Source organism: Blennius ocellaris (genome assembly GCF_963422515.1).
Source record: "Blennius ocellaris genome assembly, chromosome: 8".
Taxonomy (NCBI): Eukaryota; Metazoa; Chordata; class Actinopteri; order Blenniiformes; family Blenniidae; genus Blennius; species Blennius ocellaris.
The window spans coordinates 27,114,521-27,137,346 of record NC_137657.1 but is presented as its reverse complement, the minus strand read 5'-3'; the positions used below and the strand labels follow the sequence as shown (position 1 = coordinate 27,137,346).

Sequence of the window (22,826 nt, the reverse complement as noted above, 5' to 3'; positions counted from 1 at the left end):
GGCAGCATTCAGACGTCAACTTTAAAAACTGAAGAGTGGGAGGAGGCGATGTGCTTAAAGACAGTCTCTAGAAAACAGCCTTTTTAGAGTTGGACTCGGCTCTATGCATGAGTATGTTTATCGCCATAGATGTGGAGTTTGAGGGAGATTTCAGATGCTAACCCTTGACCACTGATCAGAACCAACACGCACTCGTATTCAATGCATTTTGCTCAGATCCTCTCTTGTGAAATTGGAGTGAGGAGGAGGCAAATGCACACCAGGAGATGACCCAGAGGTGCCGTGGCTTCTCCCCCATGAACTGACCCTGCTGTGCCTGGTCAGCAGTGGACGACAGAGGGAACGAGTTGACAAAAGCCAGGCTGCTGAGCGCCCACTCCCACCATCGGGATTCGGCTAAACCCCCCCCCCCCCCCCCCCCCCCCGGTCCCACTGTGACACTGAGGTTAGAGCAGAGCGGAGGTAAACACTGGGATCAATAAATCTATCGGTGGATCCGATGCTTCCCGAGGCTTTCTTCTCCTTCAACGGGTCAGCTGTGTCTGTTTGTGCCTGTTATCAACAACCAACAAGTCCTGCAGAACAACAATTGTGCTCAATTCTACAAAATATTCCCGAAAACAACTGCCCATGAAAATATTTGTAATTTTAACATGGTGGGTGTTAAAGAATTACTTCTACCTTCTTTTGGTATATATCTTCATTGTGTCCTACACCTGTAGGTCTCCAGTTATTTCTCAGATGAGACATAAAAATTACATTTGTTTTTTTTCTATTATACTTATGATTCCCAAAAAAAAAAGTTTTTTGTTTTTTGTTTAATTTGCAATAGCGGCTGTACTACATTGTTTTCAGGTTTCAGGTCTGGTTACATGACATATTCAAGTGAAAGCAGCTCTTGCATTTTGGGTGTCTATATACAAAAAAACAGCACTCACACCCACCGGAGACAAAACTTAGTAGTACACAGTTCTGCACACGTACGAGTAGATGGACAATAACAACAATGTTTGCCTCCAGAGTGTCGTGACTCCTGGTTCAGATTCTCCAGGGATTTAATGGATTTATAGTTGACAGTCACCTGGAACAACAATCCAACTTCATTGTCTGTCCGTATAAATGTCTGAATTCTCACTATTGTTAATGTTTAAAGCATATTGTTGTCTGCGCGTGTGTGTGTTTGGTTTTATCACTTGGCGTATTTGCTGTTTCCGTGGAGAGGGACGTTGTTTATAAAGTATTGCCACGTGAACTAGAACATTCTCTGAACCAAAAAAAGTAAAAACGATACTATTTTCCCTGGAAACACTGTTGTGTAAACGGGACTTTATCTCGTCCTTCTTTGAGGTTAAATTGTCCTGCTTACGGATGAGATTGGAGCTCAAATGAGCAACATGTTAGAATTGGAAGACGACCCTCTCTACCAACCGAGCTCCTTAGAGCTTGAGAATACTTCGTCGTCATCCCGGCACGCCGCTTGGCAATGACACTGAAGATGTTCCTGTGTGGTCTGCGAGGGGACTCCGAAGACAAATGAGGACTCGGCAGAAAGAACTGTGGGGAATCACACAACTCGGAGAAGGAACTGCTTCCATATTTCGAGGATAAGTATGTGACGACAGAGTAAAGACTCAGAGAATCCATCCGTCAGGCCGTCTGTCACTGGGACAAATCACGGCGGTTTGGACAATAGAAACAAATATGCTTTGAACAGCACCAGGGCCAGGATCTGCAAGCAAAACAAAAAAAAAACCTTGTCTTTTTTCTCTTCCATTGCCCATAAAGAACGCATGACGCCAACATGAGTCTCGGCTGAATCCAGCATGGGGTTTCTGAACATGAGCCAACCCCGGGGGAAAAAAAAAAAAGTCCAAAGACCTTGTAATTGGTACGATTGAGAGTTGTCTGTTTGTGTGAATGGGAGTATGTGAGACTAAGCCAATTACGGGAGAGAATTAGACGTTAGCGCAGGTTGTGCGTGTCGCATTCCATTCTTGAATGAGCATGAGTGAGTCTCTGACCGCCCCCTCCCCACCACTCTGGTTCCTCGCCGCTGATTCTGTTAATTGCTGCCCCTTTTTATTCTGTGAGAAATCCATCTCACCGCCGCCGCCGCCGTCCCGCCCAGACCATTAGCTTAATTAATTACATCTTTACACAAATCTCCACATCAGAAGTAATCTCAAAGACCTCAGACCCTCACATCTCGACTGTCTTTTGATCACCGACCATGGTGTCTTATGTGGCCCACTAACGTTTTCCTTGTATCCTGTGGAAGACTTGGTGCTGGTTTAACTCTGTATGGTAAAGCTTTGCACGTACACACACACACACTAGATGATGGGACAACACTGCAGCCTGGGAAAAGTGTGTGGAGGGCATGGGAGGAGGAGGTGGAGGAGTACACTGATAGGGGGGGGGGTGATGGGGGGGGGGAGGCGCACCGGGGCAGCTGAGCTGTGAAGAAGCTAATGGGCTCTCATCCCCTTCCCACGCCCACCACGTGTTTTCTGATGGGCACTCAAGCGGCGAGACACATATTGCTTTGGCTACTGGCACAGAACTCCAGCCCCGGGTTTCGCCTGTGTGTTTCCTTAGGATGGGCAAGAGTATGAATCAGTAACCAAAGTCTAATAAAGCGAGGAGGGTCGGTGGTTGACCTCGCCCGCCGGAACGGCAGTTATGAGAGATGAAAGACGGCGGCGTGTCTCACAGACAGTGACATTGATGAAGTGAGGGATGTTCAGGGGAGCCACTGCAAATACATGGCAAGGCGCTACGCCAATGGAACTGTCCCAGGGCAACGGCTAAGCTCCAGGAAGTTGCCTCTGGACAAGTTTGTCAAATATCAACCCAAACCCCAGCTGACAGAAACGTTTATATTTGATTAAAAACAAATCTGTGAGTGACTCACTGGTAACATACAGTGCATTTAATCCTGATTACAAAAAAAAAAAAAAAGTGCCTGGAGTCACTTCTTATAATATGAGAGAAAAGATCCGGCACAAACAAATCTAACTCCATTACACCAAACGCACCAAGGCAAAGACAGTGTTCTGGCCCTCCACACTCAGCCTGGACATTATCCCCTCTAATTTGTGAGAATAAAAAGCCCAAGCCCCTGATTAAGTGATCCTGGGAAGCCAATTGTTTTGATTGTGCCGTGTGATGTTTGATCTGACTGTGTGGAATGTGGCGACCTTTGATCCAGTGACAACATTCAATTAGATAAGGTTAAGTAAATTGACCTCCTCCATCTCTGCTACTCAGTCTAGATCTGGATAAAGTGTAAACAACTCGTACGCAACCGACCAAGCCCCACGTATTGTCTCCACACTGGGGTTTGCTCTTTGAAAAGGTGAAAACTACTTTTACTCCAAAGTTGTATTAGACACAAGTTGTTGTTTTCTCTTCTAAAATATCCACTAAATATATTATCTGATGCCTTTTTTTTTTTTATCCACATACACATATTAGCTTCTTTGAAACACTCCCAAGAGGAAGAAGACTGTTTGTCCACGAGATGCTGGCAAGTTGATTGAGCTGGTCAAAAGCGATTGAGATGACAAAAAGCACTTTTTTCCCACTGACATGCTTTGCAAATAATCCACTTGTGTGGATTATGAGTTCAAGTTTGTCATGTTCAGCTGCAAAGATTCAACAAAACAAAACAAATCATGTGAAACCTAATCTATTTTTCACCCAAAAATGACATAAATCATTTGTGAGACAAAAAACAAAATAGGTTCAGCTGAAATTGTACTATTTGAGACATTTTTTTTAAAGATCTTGGTCTTGACTCTGTTTCGGCCCATTAAAGTCTTGGTTGTCTTGGGACGCTCTGGCGTTAGTCTTGACTTGGTCTCTGGTTAGGTGGTCTTGACTACAACAGTACGTTGAGCTCAAGAATTACTGTTCCTCGTTCTCTTCCTTGAAACAGCACCACTTATAATGACTCATTCTAATGGCCACAAAATTTACAGTAATGCAGCGTATGGAATTGTTTGCGTCCTCTCGCGGACGGAACTTACGAATGGAGTGCACCTCAGTGGGAAATGAATCAGGGTGCTCTGAGAGCTACGTTACGCCCAGTAGCTGACATGCAATCTTGCGATTTTCCAGCTGTTTGAGCATCCGAGAGGAATCATCTGCCCCGTGTGACTCACATCTGTGTATGGTTTTTTTTCACATTTATATCTTAAGAAAGAAGAAAGAAATTGCATCAATGCAGAAAAGGCCTGAAGTTGATTGTGCCTTGTTTTCTTGATGTAAATTGGACATGCAGAATCAATGTGGAATGCCCAACGTGCACACGACTGACTTATTATGAAGAGCAAAATAGTTTCATTGCTGACAGTTGTTTGTCTTTTCTTTGATTTGAATGAACAGGGTCGTAGGACAATAGCAGGATGTGTAGATTTGCAGGAGATGTACAAGTCTTGAGATCCGACAGCTGATTATATTACGTACTTTTCTTCACTTAAGACAGACAAGCCGTCACAACGTCTGAGGTTATAGAGGTCATTGTCAATCTGAGCTCCTCCACAGCTGTCACTTTTCCTTTTTGCATGAGCAGATCTGCAAGGTTAGTAAAACACAGGTCTTTGAGGACTAAGTAAATCAGTCTTCCCGATAGCAATCCACCAGGGTGTGAGCATGACAAGCTCATAAACGAAAGAGGATATGGTGGCATGGTTCGCTTATTTGGAAATGTACTCAAAACACACACGTCATTAAGCTCTTTGGTTCACCCCCGTATCTTTCCAGTCAGAAGAGAACGTACAACTCAACCTGAACTTGTCATCTCCTGTTTCCATGCTTTAAAAATGTACTGCATCACTTCAGGAGATTACATTGACACCAAATGCAATAAACGGCCAACGCCATCATCTGAGAATTCCTCATTTCCAATGGTCAACTGAAAAAGATGTAGGACAGCAGTTCCTTTTTCACGCGAAGCAAAACTCCCAACAGCCTTCCTGCTTTCCTTGTAACCCCGCAGCCTCGAGACGGCACCTTTTAGAAGGGAAACAGCAGTGACCCACAAGGATCTGGCTTCACGCTCAAAAGGCGAGAGCGTCTCCTCCATCCACCTCACTCTGGACGTCACCACGCTGCTTTAAACAGGCAGCAAACCCAGGAAAGGCCGTCAGTCTCATCACTCAATTCAGGTTTAGATTTTCAAGAACGCTATCAGTGCTAATTGACAACGTGCTCAATGTTTCTTCAATCCAGTGGTGTTGCCATTGATTATATTTTCCATTTGACTATATAAAGACAGGACAGGACAGGACAGGACAGGACAGGACAGGACAGGACAGGACAGGACAGGACAGGACAGGACAGGACAGGACAGGACAGGACAGGACAGGACAGGACAGGACAGGACAGGACAGGACAGGACAGGACAGGACAGGACAGGACAGGACAGGACAGGACAGGACAGGACAGGACAGGACAGGACAGGACAGGACAGGACAGGACAGGACAGGACAGGACAGGACAGGACAGGACAGGACAGGACAGGACAGGACAGGACAGGACAGGACAGGACAGGACAGGACAGGACAGGACAGGACAGGACAGGACAGGACAGGACAGGACAGGACAGGACAGGACAGGACAGGACAGGACAGGACAGGACAGGACAGGACAGGACAGGACAGGACAGGACAGGACAGGACAGGACAGGACAGGACAGGACAGGACAGGACAGGACAGGACAGGACAGGACAGGACAGGACAGGACAGGACAGGACAGGACAGGACAGGACAGGACAGGACAGGACAGGACAGGACAGGACAGGACAGGACAGGACAGGACAGGACAGGACAGGACAGGACAGGACAGGACAGGACAGGACAGGACAGGACAGGACAGGACAGGACAGGACAGGACAGGACAGGACAGGACAGGACAGGACAGGACAGGACAGGACAGGACAGGACAGGACAGGACAGGACAGGACAGGACAGGACAGGACAGGACAGGACAGGACAGGACAGGACAGGACAGGACAGGACAGGACAGGACAGGACAGGACAGGACAGGACAGGACAGGACAGGACAGGACAGGACAGGACAGGACAGGACAGGACAGGACAGGACAGGACAGGACAGGACAGGACAGGACAGGACAGGACAGGACAGGACAGGACAGGACAGGACAGGACAGGACAGGACAGGACAGGACAGGACAGGACAGGACAGGACAGGACAGGACAGGACAAGACAAGACAAGACAAGACAAGACAAGACAAGACAAGACAAGACAAGACAAGACAAGACAAGACAAGACAAGACAAGACAAGACAAGACAAGACAAGACAAGACAAGACAAGACAAGACAAGACAAGACAAGACAAGACAAGACAAGACAAGACAAGACAAGACAAGACAAGACAAGACAAGACAAGACAAGACAAGACAAGACAAGACAAGACAAGACAAGACAAGACAAGACAAGACAAGACAAGACAAGACAAGACAAGATAAGCCTGTATTGATCTCACAAAGGAGAAATGTACTTCTTACATTCTGCTTTCAGGGAATAGGAAAGACAAGAAATGTGCAAACAGTTAGGTAAGAATAGAGGTGTCTTATATACAATGACTATCAAGAACTCTAAGGGCCAAAAAAATGTACAGTCAAAAGCAATAATAAGTAAATAATATAAAATAGGACTAAAAAATAAGATAAAAATCACAAACTATAATAAAGTATAATAAGTTCGAAGAGGAGCAAAATATGGAAAAAATGGATTCTGTTACTTCTATACACCTGTGATCACCTGCTCAGTCACAACAAGAACATTTTGTAATGTGACGACCGTCGAAATGATGCAAACAGCTGGTGCCAAACGGTCGCATGGGAGCAGTGATATCATGTAAGAGTGGAGGCGAGCATCGGCGGCAGATTGATCCCCGGTCACACTCCAACCCAACCCCGTCTCCAGCTCCGGCCTTTGTGTCTTTGTACTGCAATCTGTACAGCCGTCCCTCAGCCTCACACTCCGGCCGGGCTTTAAGCACTGTGAGAGTGGCTTAAGTAGCCCAACACTTCACAGATGAACAGCTCCAGTAATGGGCCGTGATTGACCTCAATAGCCAGCACTGAGTGGATTCCCTCGGGTCTAATCTCCACATTACCTGCCCTGCTTCACACACACACACACACACACACGGACCAGACATGATGAGAGCAGCTGCATTAAAGATTGAACGAGCGGGTTGAGGAAGCTATAGTGTGTTTAAGCAAGTCTAAAAAATCAAATCAACCTCTTGTGCTGCAAATTCACATAATTGCACATTGAAGGTGTTTTAATCCAGGGATATAAAGCGAGACAGTAGTAAACCCTAACCCATTACTTCCTCCATCCCCATGTTTTTCTGTGCATTGGCACCCTTTGCACACATGACATGGAATAGATCATCTGATTTATTCAAACTTACTTCGGAAAATGACATTTGTTGCTTGGGGTTCCAGCAGCTACAAAGCTGGTCGTTTCACTTACATGACTGGCCTAAATAATTGTCTGTGGCGGTTTCTCACCAGTGTGTGTGCAGCTAAATGTATTTTTAGCAGCGTTTCTTCTCGTCTACTGTAGATCCATAAGCCAGAAGAAGTTCAGGCGAGCAGCTTAAAACCATCACGCCGCTGCCCGAGACAAAGCCAGGCTGTTGATTTAACACTCTATGGAGTGAGTGAACACATGCAAAGGAGGGGAACAGAGCATGATAGATGGATGTATGAAAGTACGGCAGGCCTTTGAAAGATGGTAATGGAGGAGGCTACCAAGAGAGATCCCACTTCACTTCACACTCCATCTACGGTGTCGGGGCACCCCCCATTCAAAGGCTCCGCTCCCAGAAACCAGAGCGTGCCTGCATGTCCGTCCGCCCGTCCGTGTGCTAAACACGGAGTATAATTGCACAAACGTACGAGTGCGTTTGTGTGAAACGGTCAGATCAAAGCAAGGTGCGGCGCCATTCCCACCTGCTCTCATTAGTCTTTTGGTCGGCGAAGGATTTGTAAGATCCCACCTGTTGCCGACTGCCGTGGAAAAGGTTTCTCTCTGCACACGTGCACAGACACAATAACGTGCATATTCACAGCCGCATCGCCATATGAACCAGTGAAATTGTACGGAATGTGAATAATAATTGTATTAATAATCTTGTTTTGCGTGGCATTTATGTAATATAGAATAATTGCAAGTAGTAATGAGATTCATTTCTTAAAAGTATAGTGACGTTTAAATATAGACAAACTTTTTTCTGCATGAACTATATTAAAACGCTATTTTTCTTTCATCCATCCAATTTGTAAAACTGTAGTGAGGGAGACAACAGCTTCGATACCTATTACGGAACTAAATATGCAAAGTATTACAGCACTCTGGGAATTCTCAAAGGATTAATTCCATGTAGCTTTCATAATTCCCTCCAATATGCTAAAATTGAGATTAAAGTTCACTTTGTTCCCCCAATTCCCACAGCTCCCATGGCATGGTAGAGAGATCAAAACCGGAGGGCTTTATAGGGAACATCTTTAACATTTGCTCTGCTCTCAGTGTGCTTGATTAAATGTAACATTTTGAGATCCCAGAGTTCTGAGAAAAGCATAAATCATTGTCTCGCAGCTGCTGGCGTGCCTGGGGAAAACACATGCTATCCCTCACTCTCTCTCTCTCTCTCTCTCTCTCTTTTCCGTTTCTCTATGATCATAAAGCCCACCCGACCCACTGGGTCCCTCCTCCTCTGGAGAAACTCAACAGTGGAGGGGTGTGTTTGTGTGTTGGAAGGGGTAGTGGTGGTGGTGGGGGGGGGGGGGGGGGACACCTGCAGGCTGCTGCTTGCCCCGAGGTTCAGCGTAAACCCCGGCTCCTCACACGCCCTCTGGCCTCCTATTCCAGCGCGCTGGCCCCATTCGAGGCCCGCTTAGTCATTCCCATCCATCAGCAGTGACAGGCCCGGGACGGAGCCAAGGAGGACGGGGAGCCAAGCAGCCAGTCACTGTCCGGGGATCAAGATGATCAAGCTGTCTCATGAGCAGCGCTGATAATTTACACGCAGTGTAACGCTGGAGGTCATCATGAGTGACACGGCCAAGGAATTCCGGTCTGTGCGATGCTCAAGGCACTTTTCTTTGCCTTGATTAAATTCACAAATAATTTATAGATCCAATACCAGAGGCATCAGTCGCAGTTGTGTGCTGGGGAATAATGACACGTCTCTGGCTCTCGGCTGGGCCCATGTGGAGGACTAACCTGTGCCCTTGTGATCCTGTCTGCCAACCTGGATTGCTGCCTGCTGTGACTTAAAAGCAACTACCCCCCCCCCCCCCCCCCCCCCCACCCCGAGCACCGGGTCCAACTCCTGGACGGCCTCCATCAGCTTCTCCATCTTTCACTTAATTTTTCATCTCATTTATTGGCACCGATTTGTCATTATTCATGTGCAACAATGGAGCATGAATCATCTTTCATTCCTTTAAAAAAATGAGATAAAGTATCAACCGCGCTGTGTGAACGCACGCCAAAGCCTCTTATCGTCCAGTCCTTCTGGACTGACTGACACTGCAACGCAAAGGGTTAACAGCCAGATACGGAATCATGAGACCCCCCCCCCCTTTGGTTCCATAAAAAAAAAAAAAGGACATTTCAAAGTGGAGCTGCTCAGTTCTCCTGCGTTAAAACCCACGCCTTTAATTGTGCTTAATTTATTAGAATGTTCCAACCTCAAGTCTGGTAAATGAAAACACATTAGTCTGCATGTGCAGGAGTGCTACAAGTGTACAGGGACTCCCTCCAACCGCCGTCCTCAGCCACCAAACCCCACTCCCTGCATTCTCTAAGTGAATTGGAATTTGGTTTTAATTTACTGGTAAACAATTAGACAGAAAACAGATGTGACTGGCCGTATTACAAAGCTACTTATCTCCCTGAATTCTCTTTGCGTGAATAACTTAAAATGAGCGAAATGCATGGAGAAAACATTAAAACTGTCTACGTTTCATGGCGCAGAAATGTCCAATTCACTGTGACGTTACGACTGCGAGGGCCTCGGACAGACAGTAGCAAAAATGTCCACATGCAAGCGCTATAAACTTACGCGAATGTCCTGAAGTTATTGTGTCAGATGTGACCGGAGAGATATGGAGCTTTCCGCGCCTTAAAAAAAAAAAGGCAGAAAAACTAAGCCGTTGAGGAAGTGGCTTCTGGTACGAATTAAATGATCCTTAATGAAAGTGCGGGTGATTTCCAAAGCCTGTCACAACCTCTGAGACATGAGACAACACAGAGATCGCACACACACACAAGACCAGAACACAAATGCAAAGAAAGGCGTTTCTCGACCCAAAAACAACTGCAGTCAATCAAATACTACTGAAACATGAAAATACAAAAAGTATGGCCTCGAATGGTACACAGGCAGCTCGACGTCCATCAACAAAATAAGTCCCTCCTACAAATAAACATGATGCTTTGAGATAAAGGATCTTCACTGGACTGCCGTGCGTCGCACTCACATCAACAACAGAAGCAACGAATCAGATGCAGAATAGAATATAAAAGTTGATCGAGGGTCATTATAGTATAATGCTTTCAGCATGTCTATGCTGTAAGAAGTTAGCTTTTCTCTTACTACTCTACCCTGGTCCGATGCTCAATGTATAATGATCGAAATTGCTAAATGGAATCAACAGCAGCACATGGGACGAATAAAACCCGTTTGATGCCAAGGCCAAGTGCTCCGACAACTCAGAAATGCAGTGATCACAAAACGCCGGCCCTCTGGGAGCGCAGGGTGCAGCCCCTTTGGAGCGGGCCGCTGCGCCACCTTTCATCTCGGGCTGAATGAGGCGTTGCATCCATCATTCCATTAACGTCTCCCTAACAGGCCTGCAGTCGCCCTCCGGATGACAGCGGGGACAGGGGACCTGTGGACTGACCGGAGGCTTTGATGTGAGACTGGCCTGCGTACAAAACACAGGCCTTTAAATGGTCGTCCAAAGCCTGCACGCACGCGCGCACGTACGCACACACGCGCACACACACACACACGAACACAAACACACACACACACACACACACACACACACACACACACACACGCACACGCACACGTCGCGTTCACTAGGTTTTTCACTCTGCGGCATGTTTGACACGCACGCTGCGCGCGCACGCACGCACGCACACGCACACACACACACACACACACACACACACACACACACACACACACACACACACACACAGACACACACACACACACACGTCGCGTTCGCAAGCTTTTTCCCTCTGTGGCATGTTTGACACACACACGCGCACGCTCAAACGCACGCGCGCACGCTCACACGCACGCACGCACGCACGCACGCACGCACACACACACACACACACACACACACACACACACACACACACACACACACACACACACACACACACACACACACACACACACACACACACACACACACACACGTCGCGTTCGCAAGCTTTATCCCTCTGCGGCATGTTTGACACACGCACACGCACGCACGCACGCACGCACGCACGCACGCACGCACGCACGCACACACACACACACACACACACACACACACACACACACACACACACACACACACACACACACACACACACACACACACACACACACACACACACACACACACACACACACACACACACACACACACACGTCGCGTTCGCAAGCTTTTTCCCTCTGTGGCATGTTTGACACACACACGCGCACGCTCAAACGCACGCACGCGCGCACGCACGCACGCACCGCACGCACGCACGCACGCACGCACGCACGCACGCACGCACGCACACACACACACACACACACACACACACACACACACACACACACACACACACACACACACACACACACACACACACACACACACACACACACACACACACACACACACACACACACACACACACGGAAAGAGAAGGAAATGTTCCAGTCTGGTGAAACTGTTACTGTCAAGTCGCGCTGCTCTCTCCAGCCTGGCTGTATTGACAGGTATATTACAGATAAAAGAAGAATGTCTGGCACAAGGTTTCCGTACACGCGTGGGAATAAGCCGCTCTGTGGGATTAAGTAAATGCAAATTAATGAAGAAAGTAAAAGCCAGCAGCCTTTCCCCGTGGAGAAGAAATGAATTAATCCTGAGTTATATGAGCAAGACAAATGGAAAAAAGGTAAGCGTGCATAACAAACTGGAAGGAGAGATGTATACAGGCGGTGAAACAAAGAACATTAAACACAGAAGACAGGAAGAAAAAAAAAAAAAAGAGGAGAGGCAGTGATGAGAAGGAGTGCAGGCCTTCACTGCTTCACATCTGCTGGAGACATATCCAGTGCTTCTGGGAGTCGGTCCCCCACCTCCTTTTCACCTTCATCTTCCTTCTCTCTCCCGCTAGCTTTGCTTACTTTAGGTTTTCTGGTTTGTGTTCGGATCAGGTTTTAATATTGGAAACTATGTACTGTCTTTATGAGCCATTGCCTCGCTGAAATAATGTGCACCCTAAATCACAGTAATAGTCCGAGGCTGTGCGATAAACAGAATTTACCAGAGTTCCGAAAATTATCCATCTCCGTCTGCGAGGCTGTAAACGGTGCCGAGACCCGCTTGTCAAAAAAAAAAAATACAACATTGCTTTTAAAAATCCACTTTTATGTCGCTGCAATTCGCTGGAAATTTATTCATCGACTGCCCGCACATTCATCAAACCGCGAGTTACCTATGAAATGTGAGCTTCCCCCGTCTTACATTTTCAATTTATCGCTTTGTCTTGGCACCGGCGTGGAAATGAGATAATAACCGCCTGGGTGACATTCAGGCAGCAATATGCGCTCGCCCGGTTAGGGATGGCCTCCCAGATCCGCTGCCTTAAACTTGCACTTATCTTCTCACCGCGCCGCGCCCGGAGCTGCAGCTGAATTGTTTCCTCGCAGTCATGAAAGCATCAGAGGCCGGCGATTTGGACGCGTCACTCCTGACATGTTTAAGGCCCACGACTCCCGATATGATTCAGGGCGAGGGGATGGGAGTTTATGCAATTCAAGGCCACACGGTTGAATCTCTACAGCCTTGTATTAAAAAAAAAAAAAAAAAAAAAGTGATGTACAGTTGCGAGTGAAAGCAAATACCGGAGGCTGTATTGTTTTACATTGTCACCACAGGCTTCTCTTGTATCGGGTGGCGGATGGAAGGAGGTTGCGGGAGAACGGTGCAGAATGTACTTGACTTTGAGGGAAACACCTACCGAGGGCTTTTTGAGACGTGGGAGCAATTGTAGCCCCCCCCCCCCCCCCTGCTATAGGAGGGACTGTCAAGTGTGTCTACTTCCAGAGGCATCAATCTTCCCTGGGAGTCCGCGAGGACGGTCTGAAGAAGTTCCAGCTGCAGGTGTGGCGAGGCCATGGACGATACACTCATAAACATGGCTTCAAAACACTGAGAGATTCACATTGGAAGCGGCCTGGCCGTGCAGATGAGGTCATGCCTGGCTACTGTTAAGAGATACACAAGACGATAAAGGATGCAGTGAATCAATCACTGCGGCTCTTAAAACCTCGGAAGTCGGAACGCTAAGTTGCACTCCTTGCGTTTTAGGAATACGCTACTGGAGAATTCCCATAGACCCTCGCACTTAACGGGCCGGCATCAGAAACGGAATCTTCCGGCTTGTGGACGCAATCAAAAAAAATGCGACCGGACGTCATAACACACTTATCAACGGCAACCCCCCTCAGGTGGTTAGCCGTTGTTGCGCAGCCCGGCCCGGCGCTGACAGAGGCTAACTGATGTTTAGAAGAAATCGTTGAAACCCGTAAGGAGACGCGGCGCTGCCAATCCCCGCCTCGGGGATAGTAGAGTGGAAAACACTTATTGGCTTTGCTAAACAAATAACCGAGAGCGGGCACTGCGTGACAACGGTGGTAGGAAGGAAAATATGACGACCCAAGCGAAGACTTGGCGTCGGGTCGCCAGTGACTGAGCTGGAATATCGACTACCAGTGTCTGAAAGCCGCCCAAACCCCAACGCCGCCACCAGGAAATGAGCGAAGAGAGTTAGATGTCAATGCGGGGATGTGATTTCAAAAATACACCAGTTGAGTATGAAATTCTCCCACAAAGACTTGTACTTTGTGCTTAAAGAGAGAGTGGTGCTGCGGCCAGACTGTCAAGAGCGGCTGAGGGATGGAGATTTTCAGCTGCGCATACCACGCATCAACAACAAAAAAAAGCCTTCTAAGGCTCCTAATCATGTCAAAACTCTCAATTTAAACATGTGTAGAATGGGTGAACACCCCATATATATGATGATTCTGAATATTGTACCCATGGTATGATTTGCGATAAGAAAACAAGCTTAAGCTGATGTTACTTTAGAGTCTTTCGGATCTTAAATGTGCTCTTCTGAAAAACACAGCTCTTTGTTTCAACCCTAATTTATACCAGTTGTGACTTGCCAACCTGCTGGGTGGTTGTGTCAGGGGAATACGGCTTCATCCGATTGGCCAAATATGTTGACACGCAGCAGACTGAAGCATCAATTATTGCAGGGGTGTCAAACATAAGGCCCATGCAAGAGTCTCCAATCTGGCCAAAACACCAAAACAATGGTTAAAAATGTCAAAGAAACTGATTGTTTTAAGAGTTTTGGACACAACATATAAGACCTGAGCTGAGATATCAGTCATCAGTGATGCTGCCAAAAAAAAAATAGCAACCTCATTGCTATCACACCAGTAATTTGACACCCCTGCTTAATTGCAATATGTAAAGGTGTTCGTCATGATAATACAGTTGTGGTGTATCGTGCAGCCATACTTTCATTATCGTTAAAACAAAAAAAAACATGTGATCACACATTATTCAGTGAAGTTGTGAGGAGAGAGTTTGAAATACCCGAGTTCCTGCAGTCGTCTCCTTGCTGAGGGACCTGGACCGAAAACGCCAGCAGGTCGGGGGCCAGCAGGGACTCCGGCTTCCGGATCTCGTTGAGCCAGCGACTCATGTGGAGCTCTTTGGTGTCCGACGGGCCCTGGATCAGAGGAACCAGCTTCTCCTTTGCTCCCTCCCCTGAACCTGGGCGAGAGGAGTTCACAGATTAATCCAGCATGATTATATAAGAACGTCCCTCTTTACAATTTGTCCAAGACGACACAGAAGGGGCCTGCGGACGCACTGGTGCGTCCTCGTCACATGACCGTTTGAAAACACGCACAGCGTCATCTGGCCCAGTGTTTCAATCCGTGTCGAAAGTGCAGATATAAAACTACAAGCTCGTTTTTAAATGGGGTTGATAGGAGATATGAGGAAAAATGTGTGTGACCTTTTGTAAATAGTTTTACAAAAACGCCCGAGGCAGTGCTTCTATTTCACTGTAAATATCTGTATATAACTGTTTTTTCAGTCCTGTTTTGATAAATTTTTGTTAATTATAGTTTAGATTTACTTCACAAGTAAACAAAATGATTCGTTAACCATGTCTGTGACTTTTATAGTCAATAAATCTGTGTTTTTACCACCCGAATTTGTAATTTTATGGTGTTTTTAGATCCACTGTTTTAATACAGCATGCCAAAGTGATGAAAATACTTCAGAAATGCATTCGTGAGGTTGTCCTGAACAAATCCTCAATGAAAGTAACTATTAGGTCAAAATGACCGTAGTTTGTCCAGCTGTCTCATTTCACTCTTTAATTCATTGACTGGACAGGCGAAGTGATGAAGCAGGAAGATGAAAGGAGCTGCTGGTATACATTTAGCTCTTTGTTCCTCCCTTGTTCCTGGTTGAGGTGGTCAGCTAGTGACTACAAAAATACGCCTGCAACGTCTTTTATTTTAGATTCTTCTTATGGGTGTTTATTTTGCAAAAAAGGAAAATTAACTGCACATGATTTTTCGTTTGCGCTTCTATACTGACAGCTGCAACAGATCTACTAATCCGCCTGACATCACGTGTGCAGTTTGACCTGGTGAACCCTGTGCTGTGACACGAGCCCCGATAACATCCGTGCCATCAAAGACGCGGCCGGAGCCCCAATGGCGGCAACCCCGGGGGGAGAAAACGGCGTTTTCGCGTCGCTGGAGAAGAATCAAGAGGGGAAGGCCGAGACGGAGTGGAGTGTGTAAAAAAAAAAAAAAAAGCACAAGTTAAGAAGAGAAGTAAAGAAGAGTCCAGTCGGTCTCACTCTTTCCCTCCTACACAGGCAGTAAAGTTTTAACAGGGCACAGCTGCACACACCTGGGGTCCTGGCGCACACTTTTACGGCTCCCACGGTTCCCGAGGCGCATTTCACCGTCGCACGGCTGCAGAGCTTCAGCTCCAGGTTTTGGACCGAGCCTTCCAGAGTCGGTGACGGGCCGGGATATTTCACACCTAATAAAAAAAAAAAAAAAAAAAATGTTGAAAAAGTGAAAATGAAGTGCAGTCCAGCAGGTTTTAAACGGCGCTTCTGTGGCTTCGTTCAACACGTGATTGGCCTTTAATTGTTCTTGACCAACCAGGTGCTCCTACACACTGATATCACCGACACCGTGTTAAAGTAGAATATCAAATGCCACACAGAAACTGTTGGATTTTTTTTTTTTTTTTTTACTACTGGCTCAGAAAAATGTCCACATTTTTTTATTCGATTTTTTTCTGCTGAGCAGGAGGCTTTGGAGCAACGAGATTTGTGTTTTTGCATGGAGGCTCCGGGGTAAAATCACACTGTGGGTCCCTGAAGGCGCTGCAACCTGCTCTTTAGAGATGCAGAGAAGAAAAAAAGAAAAATCACTATACTACTGAATATATAACACATTCTTCACTTGAGAAATCAAAGCAACCCAAATCATCACAAATTGGTTTAAATGTTTTACAAGTTTCCAGTAAATCTCCTTGATTTGAATCAACTTCGGCTAAATAACAGGGACTATTTGGGAGCATGAGTAATAGGTCAATATAAAGGAATTATCTTTCCAAAATAATATCCAATACAGTGACGCCTGTCTCCAGCTCAGTGTCAACTGCAGCTCACCTCACACCAGCATTACATCACAGGAGCCTCGAGTGTTCTCCGCTCTGCCATTATTCCTCTTAATGGCAGCCTGGTGTGGAAGAAACTCCCGTCTTTCCATCTTTCCAGAATGAAACGGTTTGCACCGTGGCAAGGAGCGCGGGGGGATTACACACTCGCTATTATGATATGTCAGAGTTATTTCAATGGTTGAGAAGCTATTTAAAAACACAGTGCAGGAGGAAGAGGGAGAAATCGCTGGCGGACGAGGGAGATATTGTGGACTTGGGGGGGGGGGGGGAATTTCGGTGCCAAACCGCCTGTTGAGAGAGGAGAGGAGGATCCATCCATCACATGCTACATTCTTCCAGTGAGCTGGAACTGTCTGAGGGAATCACGCTGGATTCTTACATCACCTGTTCCAATAAGGCTTTACTTCTCAGAGTAATCCCCTCCCGTACGGCGATAGCACTTCATTTCCTACAAACGTCCGCAGCACTCTTGATGCCGACTTTACAACTTCGGTGAGGTTTTTTTCTCATGCGCTGGCCGGGCGACGCTACGGTGGACGAGCGACAGGCGGCAATAAAACGTTCGGTATCCATGCATAATCATAAAAATAGATGAAAAACAAATTAAACACAAGGACAGGCGGTAAGAATTTATGAGCTACTGGTGAGTGAGAAGGTAGTGCATTAATAAGGCACAGATGAGTAGTGCTACCAGAAGCTCTGAAAGCACCTTTGGCAGGAGCTCCTGAAGCAAAAAAAAAAAAAAAAAAACTCTGGACCTTTAAAGGCTTTCTCAAGCCACATCTGCATTTTTGACTTCTTATCAGTTAACTGACACCAGTTTATTATGTCTTCACAAAACTCCTTTGAATTCTTTTCGTTTCCCAACGAGAGGAATCCAAAATAAATGTAACCTGAATTGGGCCGTTCTAACTTTTCAGTTTTTTTTTGTTTGCCGTTAATCTCAATTAAACAACAGTTCTGATGTGGTGGAAGTTGTAAAACTGCAGTCGGTGAGGATAAGGGTGGGATTTGGGGAGACATACATGAAAAAAAAAAGCACATTTAACCAGGGGAATTACTGGAAATTGCTAAAAAAATCCCTAACCACTGACTTCCCCCCTTTTTTTTCTCTCTCAGACAAATTACCCATCAACCTCTTCACCTGCTGTCTGAGAGGCCCTGCAAAAAGCCCAGATGGAAGATGGTAAGGTTAATAACGCTCCCTCCTTGTCTCTGCTTCCCACTTCATATATCTGCGGGTCAAACGGCAGTGCAGTGAGGCTCCAGCGACGGCCCCCGATCCTCCAGTCCCACACAGTTTAACTGCAATCAGGAACCTTTTGAGTGGAGCTACTATTAACTTTCTTACATTTTTGAATAGAAGCTATCTGGGGGGGAAAAAAAACGGATCCGGCTCTACAAAGTGGACGCAAATCATCGAAGGTGCAACGTCACGTGAAGGGAAGTTCACTTCAAGACAAGGCAACAAGTTTTCACACCACATAATCTCTTAAATTACTAACTTTCTTGTGTAAAAATAGAGATGATTCTTCATGATCAGTTGTTTTCCACACATTCCATCGCTTAATGCATCATGTCATATATTCCATCAATCCCTCTTTCATGCAGACTTTAGCCAAGAGGTTCCCACCCGCTTCCTTGAGGGACTCAAATTTTTTTACCATCGCTAACTTAAGCGACCTCAAACCACACCCGGTGCAATTACAAAATAAGTCGAAGGAATTCCGTAAGACACTATATATGTGGAAAAACAGCTTGTTTGTTTATTGTTATATTCTGTACCGATGAGTGGATAAACTCTGGTTGTACACTCCGTCTCTGGAGGTTTGATGAGGCTTCAGCTTGCAGTTTCAAACTTTAATTCACCAGATCGTTTTTTTCCACCACAGAAGAAGCACTCAGCTGTAATTTTGCCCTACTCTATGTAACTGTCTTGTTACACCCGGTTTCCTTTTTTGACGGATTCATTTTTCTTTTGTAACCCGACGCACCACCCGTTTTTCTCCGGCTGCTTACTTTGCAAACTCCTCTTTGCGTAAACTGCAGGAGGTGTGTTCATGTTCAACTTTCTCATATTTTCACAATACTCGCAATAATTAGTAATTAAAACAATCTTTTATATATTTTTTTTAATAAATGCTGTTAAAATCAAGAGGGCTTTGCAACCCCCTGTGAATTCCCCCAGTTGAGTATCACTGCTTTCCACATCTTGGGCCAGATCACCAGCCAATCACAGGGTCAGACACCTAAAGATGAATCACACTCATCGATAAATCTTTGCACCAAAGGATGCAATGCGAGCAGATCGACAACATGCCAACTTCACACAAAATGCCCCCAAAAGCCCAGGATTGAGCTCGGATGAAATTAACTAATCACCTCACCGCTATAACGCCTTGTATTTTCAATGTGCAAAGAAAGTGTTACTATGCAAGGCTGTTGTTGTTGTTTTTTAACCACTATCTTAATAAAACATAACTTACTGTCAAAATAATCAGTGAGTGGCATCATGTGATGATTTCAACTGAACTATATTAGCTGTGAGAACAGACTCACACAGTGAAGATGTCCGCTAAGCCTCCAAGTGTGTTTGTTGAAATGGTTACCACACCAACTGCTCTTAACTCACATTAATTTATGGTTAAATAAATGCATATTGTGATGTACAAACAGCGTAGACATTGTTGGGGTTTTTTTTTTTTTCTTCTCCCCCCCCTGCGCTAAGGACCAGAGGGAAATATAGAGAATGACATACATACTCCATAAAGCTGGACTCCCATCTCCCCCTGGAAACAATATACCTATATACATTAACCATCAGAGGACGAGATCAGACAGTTGGCTCTATTAAGTGTGTCTCAGAGAACCTAAAAACATATGACCCATCTCCCTGATAGACCGGGCCGTCGCATTGAATGCTTATCCAGATTCAGTGACCCTTTGGCCCTTTTCAGAACTGTGCTGACAGAAAAAAAAGAAAAAAGAAAAAGGGGGGGGGGGGGGGGGGGGGGGGCAGCAACTGTGAGTTGTAGGCCTTCACATGAACATACAGCTCCTCCAGGTCTGGAAAAGATAGAAATGTTAAAAGTGCAAGCTAGTCTGGAACCTGACGAGGGCCATTCCCTCCTCTCTGCTTTGCGCTTTGATAAACGGCACCGGGGGGGAGGGGGGGGGGGGGGGTGTCGGTATAACATATCGCTCTTGCCCACGTAGATGTCCTAAAGGGCGCAGTGCACCTGCTGGGTTTGCCGGGGCCGTTGCGTGGGGGGGCTCTGGACAATGTTTTGTCCAGCTGTTAAGACCATAAAAATGTGGGGTGTACACAGGAAGAGGAAAAACCACGCGGGTTGGCGAGTTTGTCGGGTGTTTTCGGTGCGTTTCATGTGTGTAAGGTGCATTAGTGTGTGTGTGTGTGTGTGTGTGTGTCACGAGCGGGCCGCCGTGTTTGTGCGTTTCGGTTGTGTGACCGAGTTGAACGTGTGTGGTGCTGCGACTCGTCAAGCGAAGGCAGGTGCAAGAAGTACATAAACACACAGCTAGGGGCCAGAGGCGACGGCACTCCATCAAACGCTGAGAGGGGGGCAACCGTGGGCAGCTGGATATGCTATACTGCACATGATGAGAAAGCGCGGGGTGGGCGATGGGGAAGGACGGGCTGAGCGAGAGGAAAGAGAGAGTTGATTAGAGAAAAAAAAAAAAAGAAGTGGAGTGCCTCGCTAGTTGGCGTGCACGCTGGCGCGGTTTGTGTGTATGTTGGACATCTGCGGACTTGAAAGCCGCGCTTCACACATTCCAGCATGTCCTGCTTTCACTGCTGTGAGCAATGGTATGGGAACGCCGGCTTCCTCCCAAGCTGGACACTTACTCAACGGAGTTTACACTGACGTGCATTCACAGGGTAGCTCGTCCAGCGATCTTGGAAATGTTTTGAGAAATTCTTGTTTGTGATTCTCTGGAAAAGATATTTACTTCCTCCTTTTCTTCTCCCCATTCCAGAGAATGGGCCTGAAAGCGTTCACACGGGAAGGCAGAGCTACTGATATATGAGGTGGGAGGGGGGGGGGGGGGGGGGGGGGGAAAGCAGGCATTTTCTTTGTGCAATCTTTAATGTATGCTCTGAAATTTCAGCAAAAAAACATCCAGAGGGGCCAATAAGCACGGCTGGAACCGAAGGGGGAAAAAAATGGACTATCTGGCAAGAGGCGTATGCTTACTGCACAACATGACAACGCCGCACAAGGAAAGCTGTTCCGATTCAGGAGATTAGATGCTCACCCTTTGCACTAACGGCCACTGTTGAGGTTAGCTGCCGAACGCTAAAAGGAAGGAAAGAGAGGGGAAAGAGAGCCTAAAGAAGTAAAGACCTCCGAGCCTGGCAGTGGGCCCGCAGCAGCGAGGGGGGCTGACAGAAAAAGAGGTAGACATAGACAGGTTGGGTAGCCTGAAAGCAGCCAGCTGAGCCATTAAGTGCTGATGCAGAAACAATAACTGTCTCTCCTAAGTCAGGAGGGGCTGAAGTAGGAGCCGTAAGTAGGAGCAGGTCCGCTGGCGCCGGGCCCAGAACTGACACGCAGCAAATATACAGACACATGCTGAGAGAGCGGGACAGGAAAACAGACAAGGTGAACCAGTAGTGGTTTGTCCCGCAGTTAAAGCTCAGAAGAGGGAGAAGCTTTGTCAGAAGACTGCAGTGCAGACGTATGACTTCTTAGAAGCCCTCATTTGGAGGGCAGGACGCAGGGGAAACCAAAAAGCGCAAGTAAAGCCACCGAGCAATACACACATGTGCAGTGCATGTGATCTATATTTACCGCTTAAGCGTACGACTCCGAGCTTTCTTTTTCCCTCCTAAATCGGCACACACTGCAAATACACATTAGTATACTGTTTGCAAAACAGTCAACTAATTAAATCAGATGTTTAGTGCGTCAATGTACCCGATTTGTCTGGGTGTGCAAGCTTCTCTTGTGAGATTTTGCAAAGGAATCACAAATTAATTTAGCACCAGTAACGTATTGCAGTTTAACATACTTAAGTACATGCTTATAATTAAACGCACATGCTTGTATTAAAAAAACCCAAACATATTCAAACACCGTTCCACTCTGCAGCATCTGACAAGCTCAACAAGTATAGACAATAAATAGTGGAACAACCTATAAATATGCCATCATTCCCTTTGGTTTGGGTCACGTTATGAACAAGAAATCCCTTGCACACAGGAAGGCGTGTATTTTAGATCCAAAATAGCGACAGCCGTTTTTAGATAAATGAAGGGACAAAAGAAACAATGGCTACCAGTTGGTAATGAACCACAAACACATGCACTTCCAGGGTTTGAGTAATTGTGGCTTTAAAAAAAAAAAAAAAAAAAAAAAAAAAATCCACCAATTATGAATGTGAACAGTAAATTCGTCCACATTTACACATGTACAAATCGAATTTTTTTTTCGAAGTAATAAAAGCAATTGGATAGAGACAGAAGCCAGAATGACACGCTGGGCCGAGCCGAGTCCTCGCTGAGTTGCTGCTGTGGTGGCGGTGTGTGGGAGGGGGGGCAGGGGGGGGGGGGGCGGGGGTGTAAAATAGTCACGGTATAAAGACAGTGATAGGGTGTAAGTGCTGGTGGTAGCAGAGAACCGGGGGCCTAATTTTCCTGATTTCCATGCCTGCCAGGTGCTGCCTGCCTTTCTGTCTGCCCGCTAAAGCAGTGACACATGTTCCCCCGCACATTTAAACCGCCGTTCCCTCT

The 22,826-nt window shown here is 46.4% G+C and overlaps 1 protein-coding gene across 1 annotated transcript in view; it reads right to left on the bottom strand.

Moving 5' to 3' along the window:
• The window catches only part of vps13b (vacuolar protein sorting 13 homolog B), a 328,731-nt gene that overhangs the window by 221,217 nt on the left and 84,688 nt on the right, over positions 1-22,826 (bottom strand). The window contains 2 exon segments of the mRNA XM_080500575.1: positions 14,945-15,124; positions 16,286-16,420. Coding sequence (XP_080356701.1) covers positions 14,945-15,124; positions 16,286-16,420 — 315 coding nt within the window.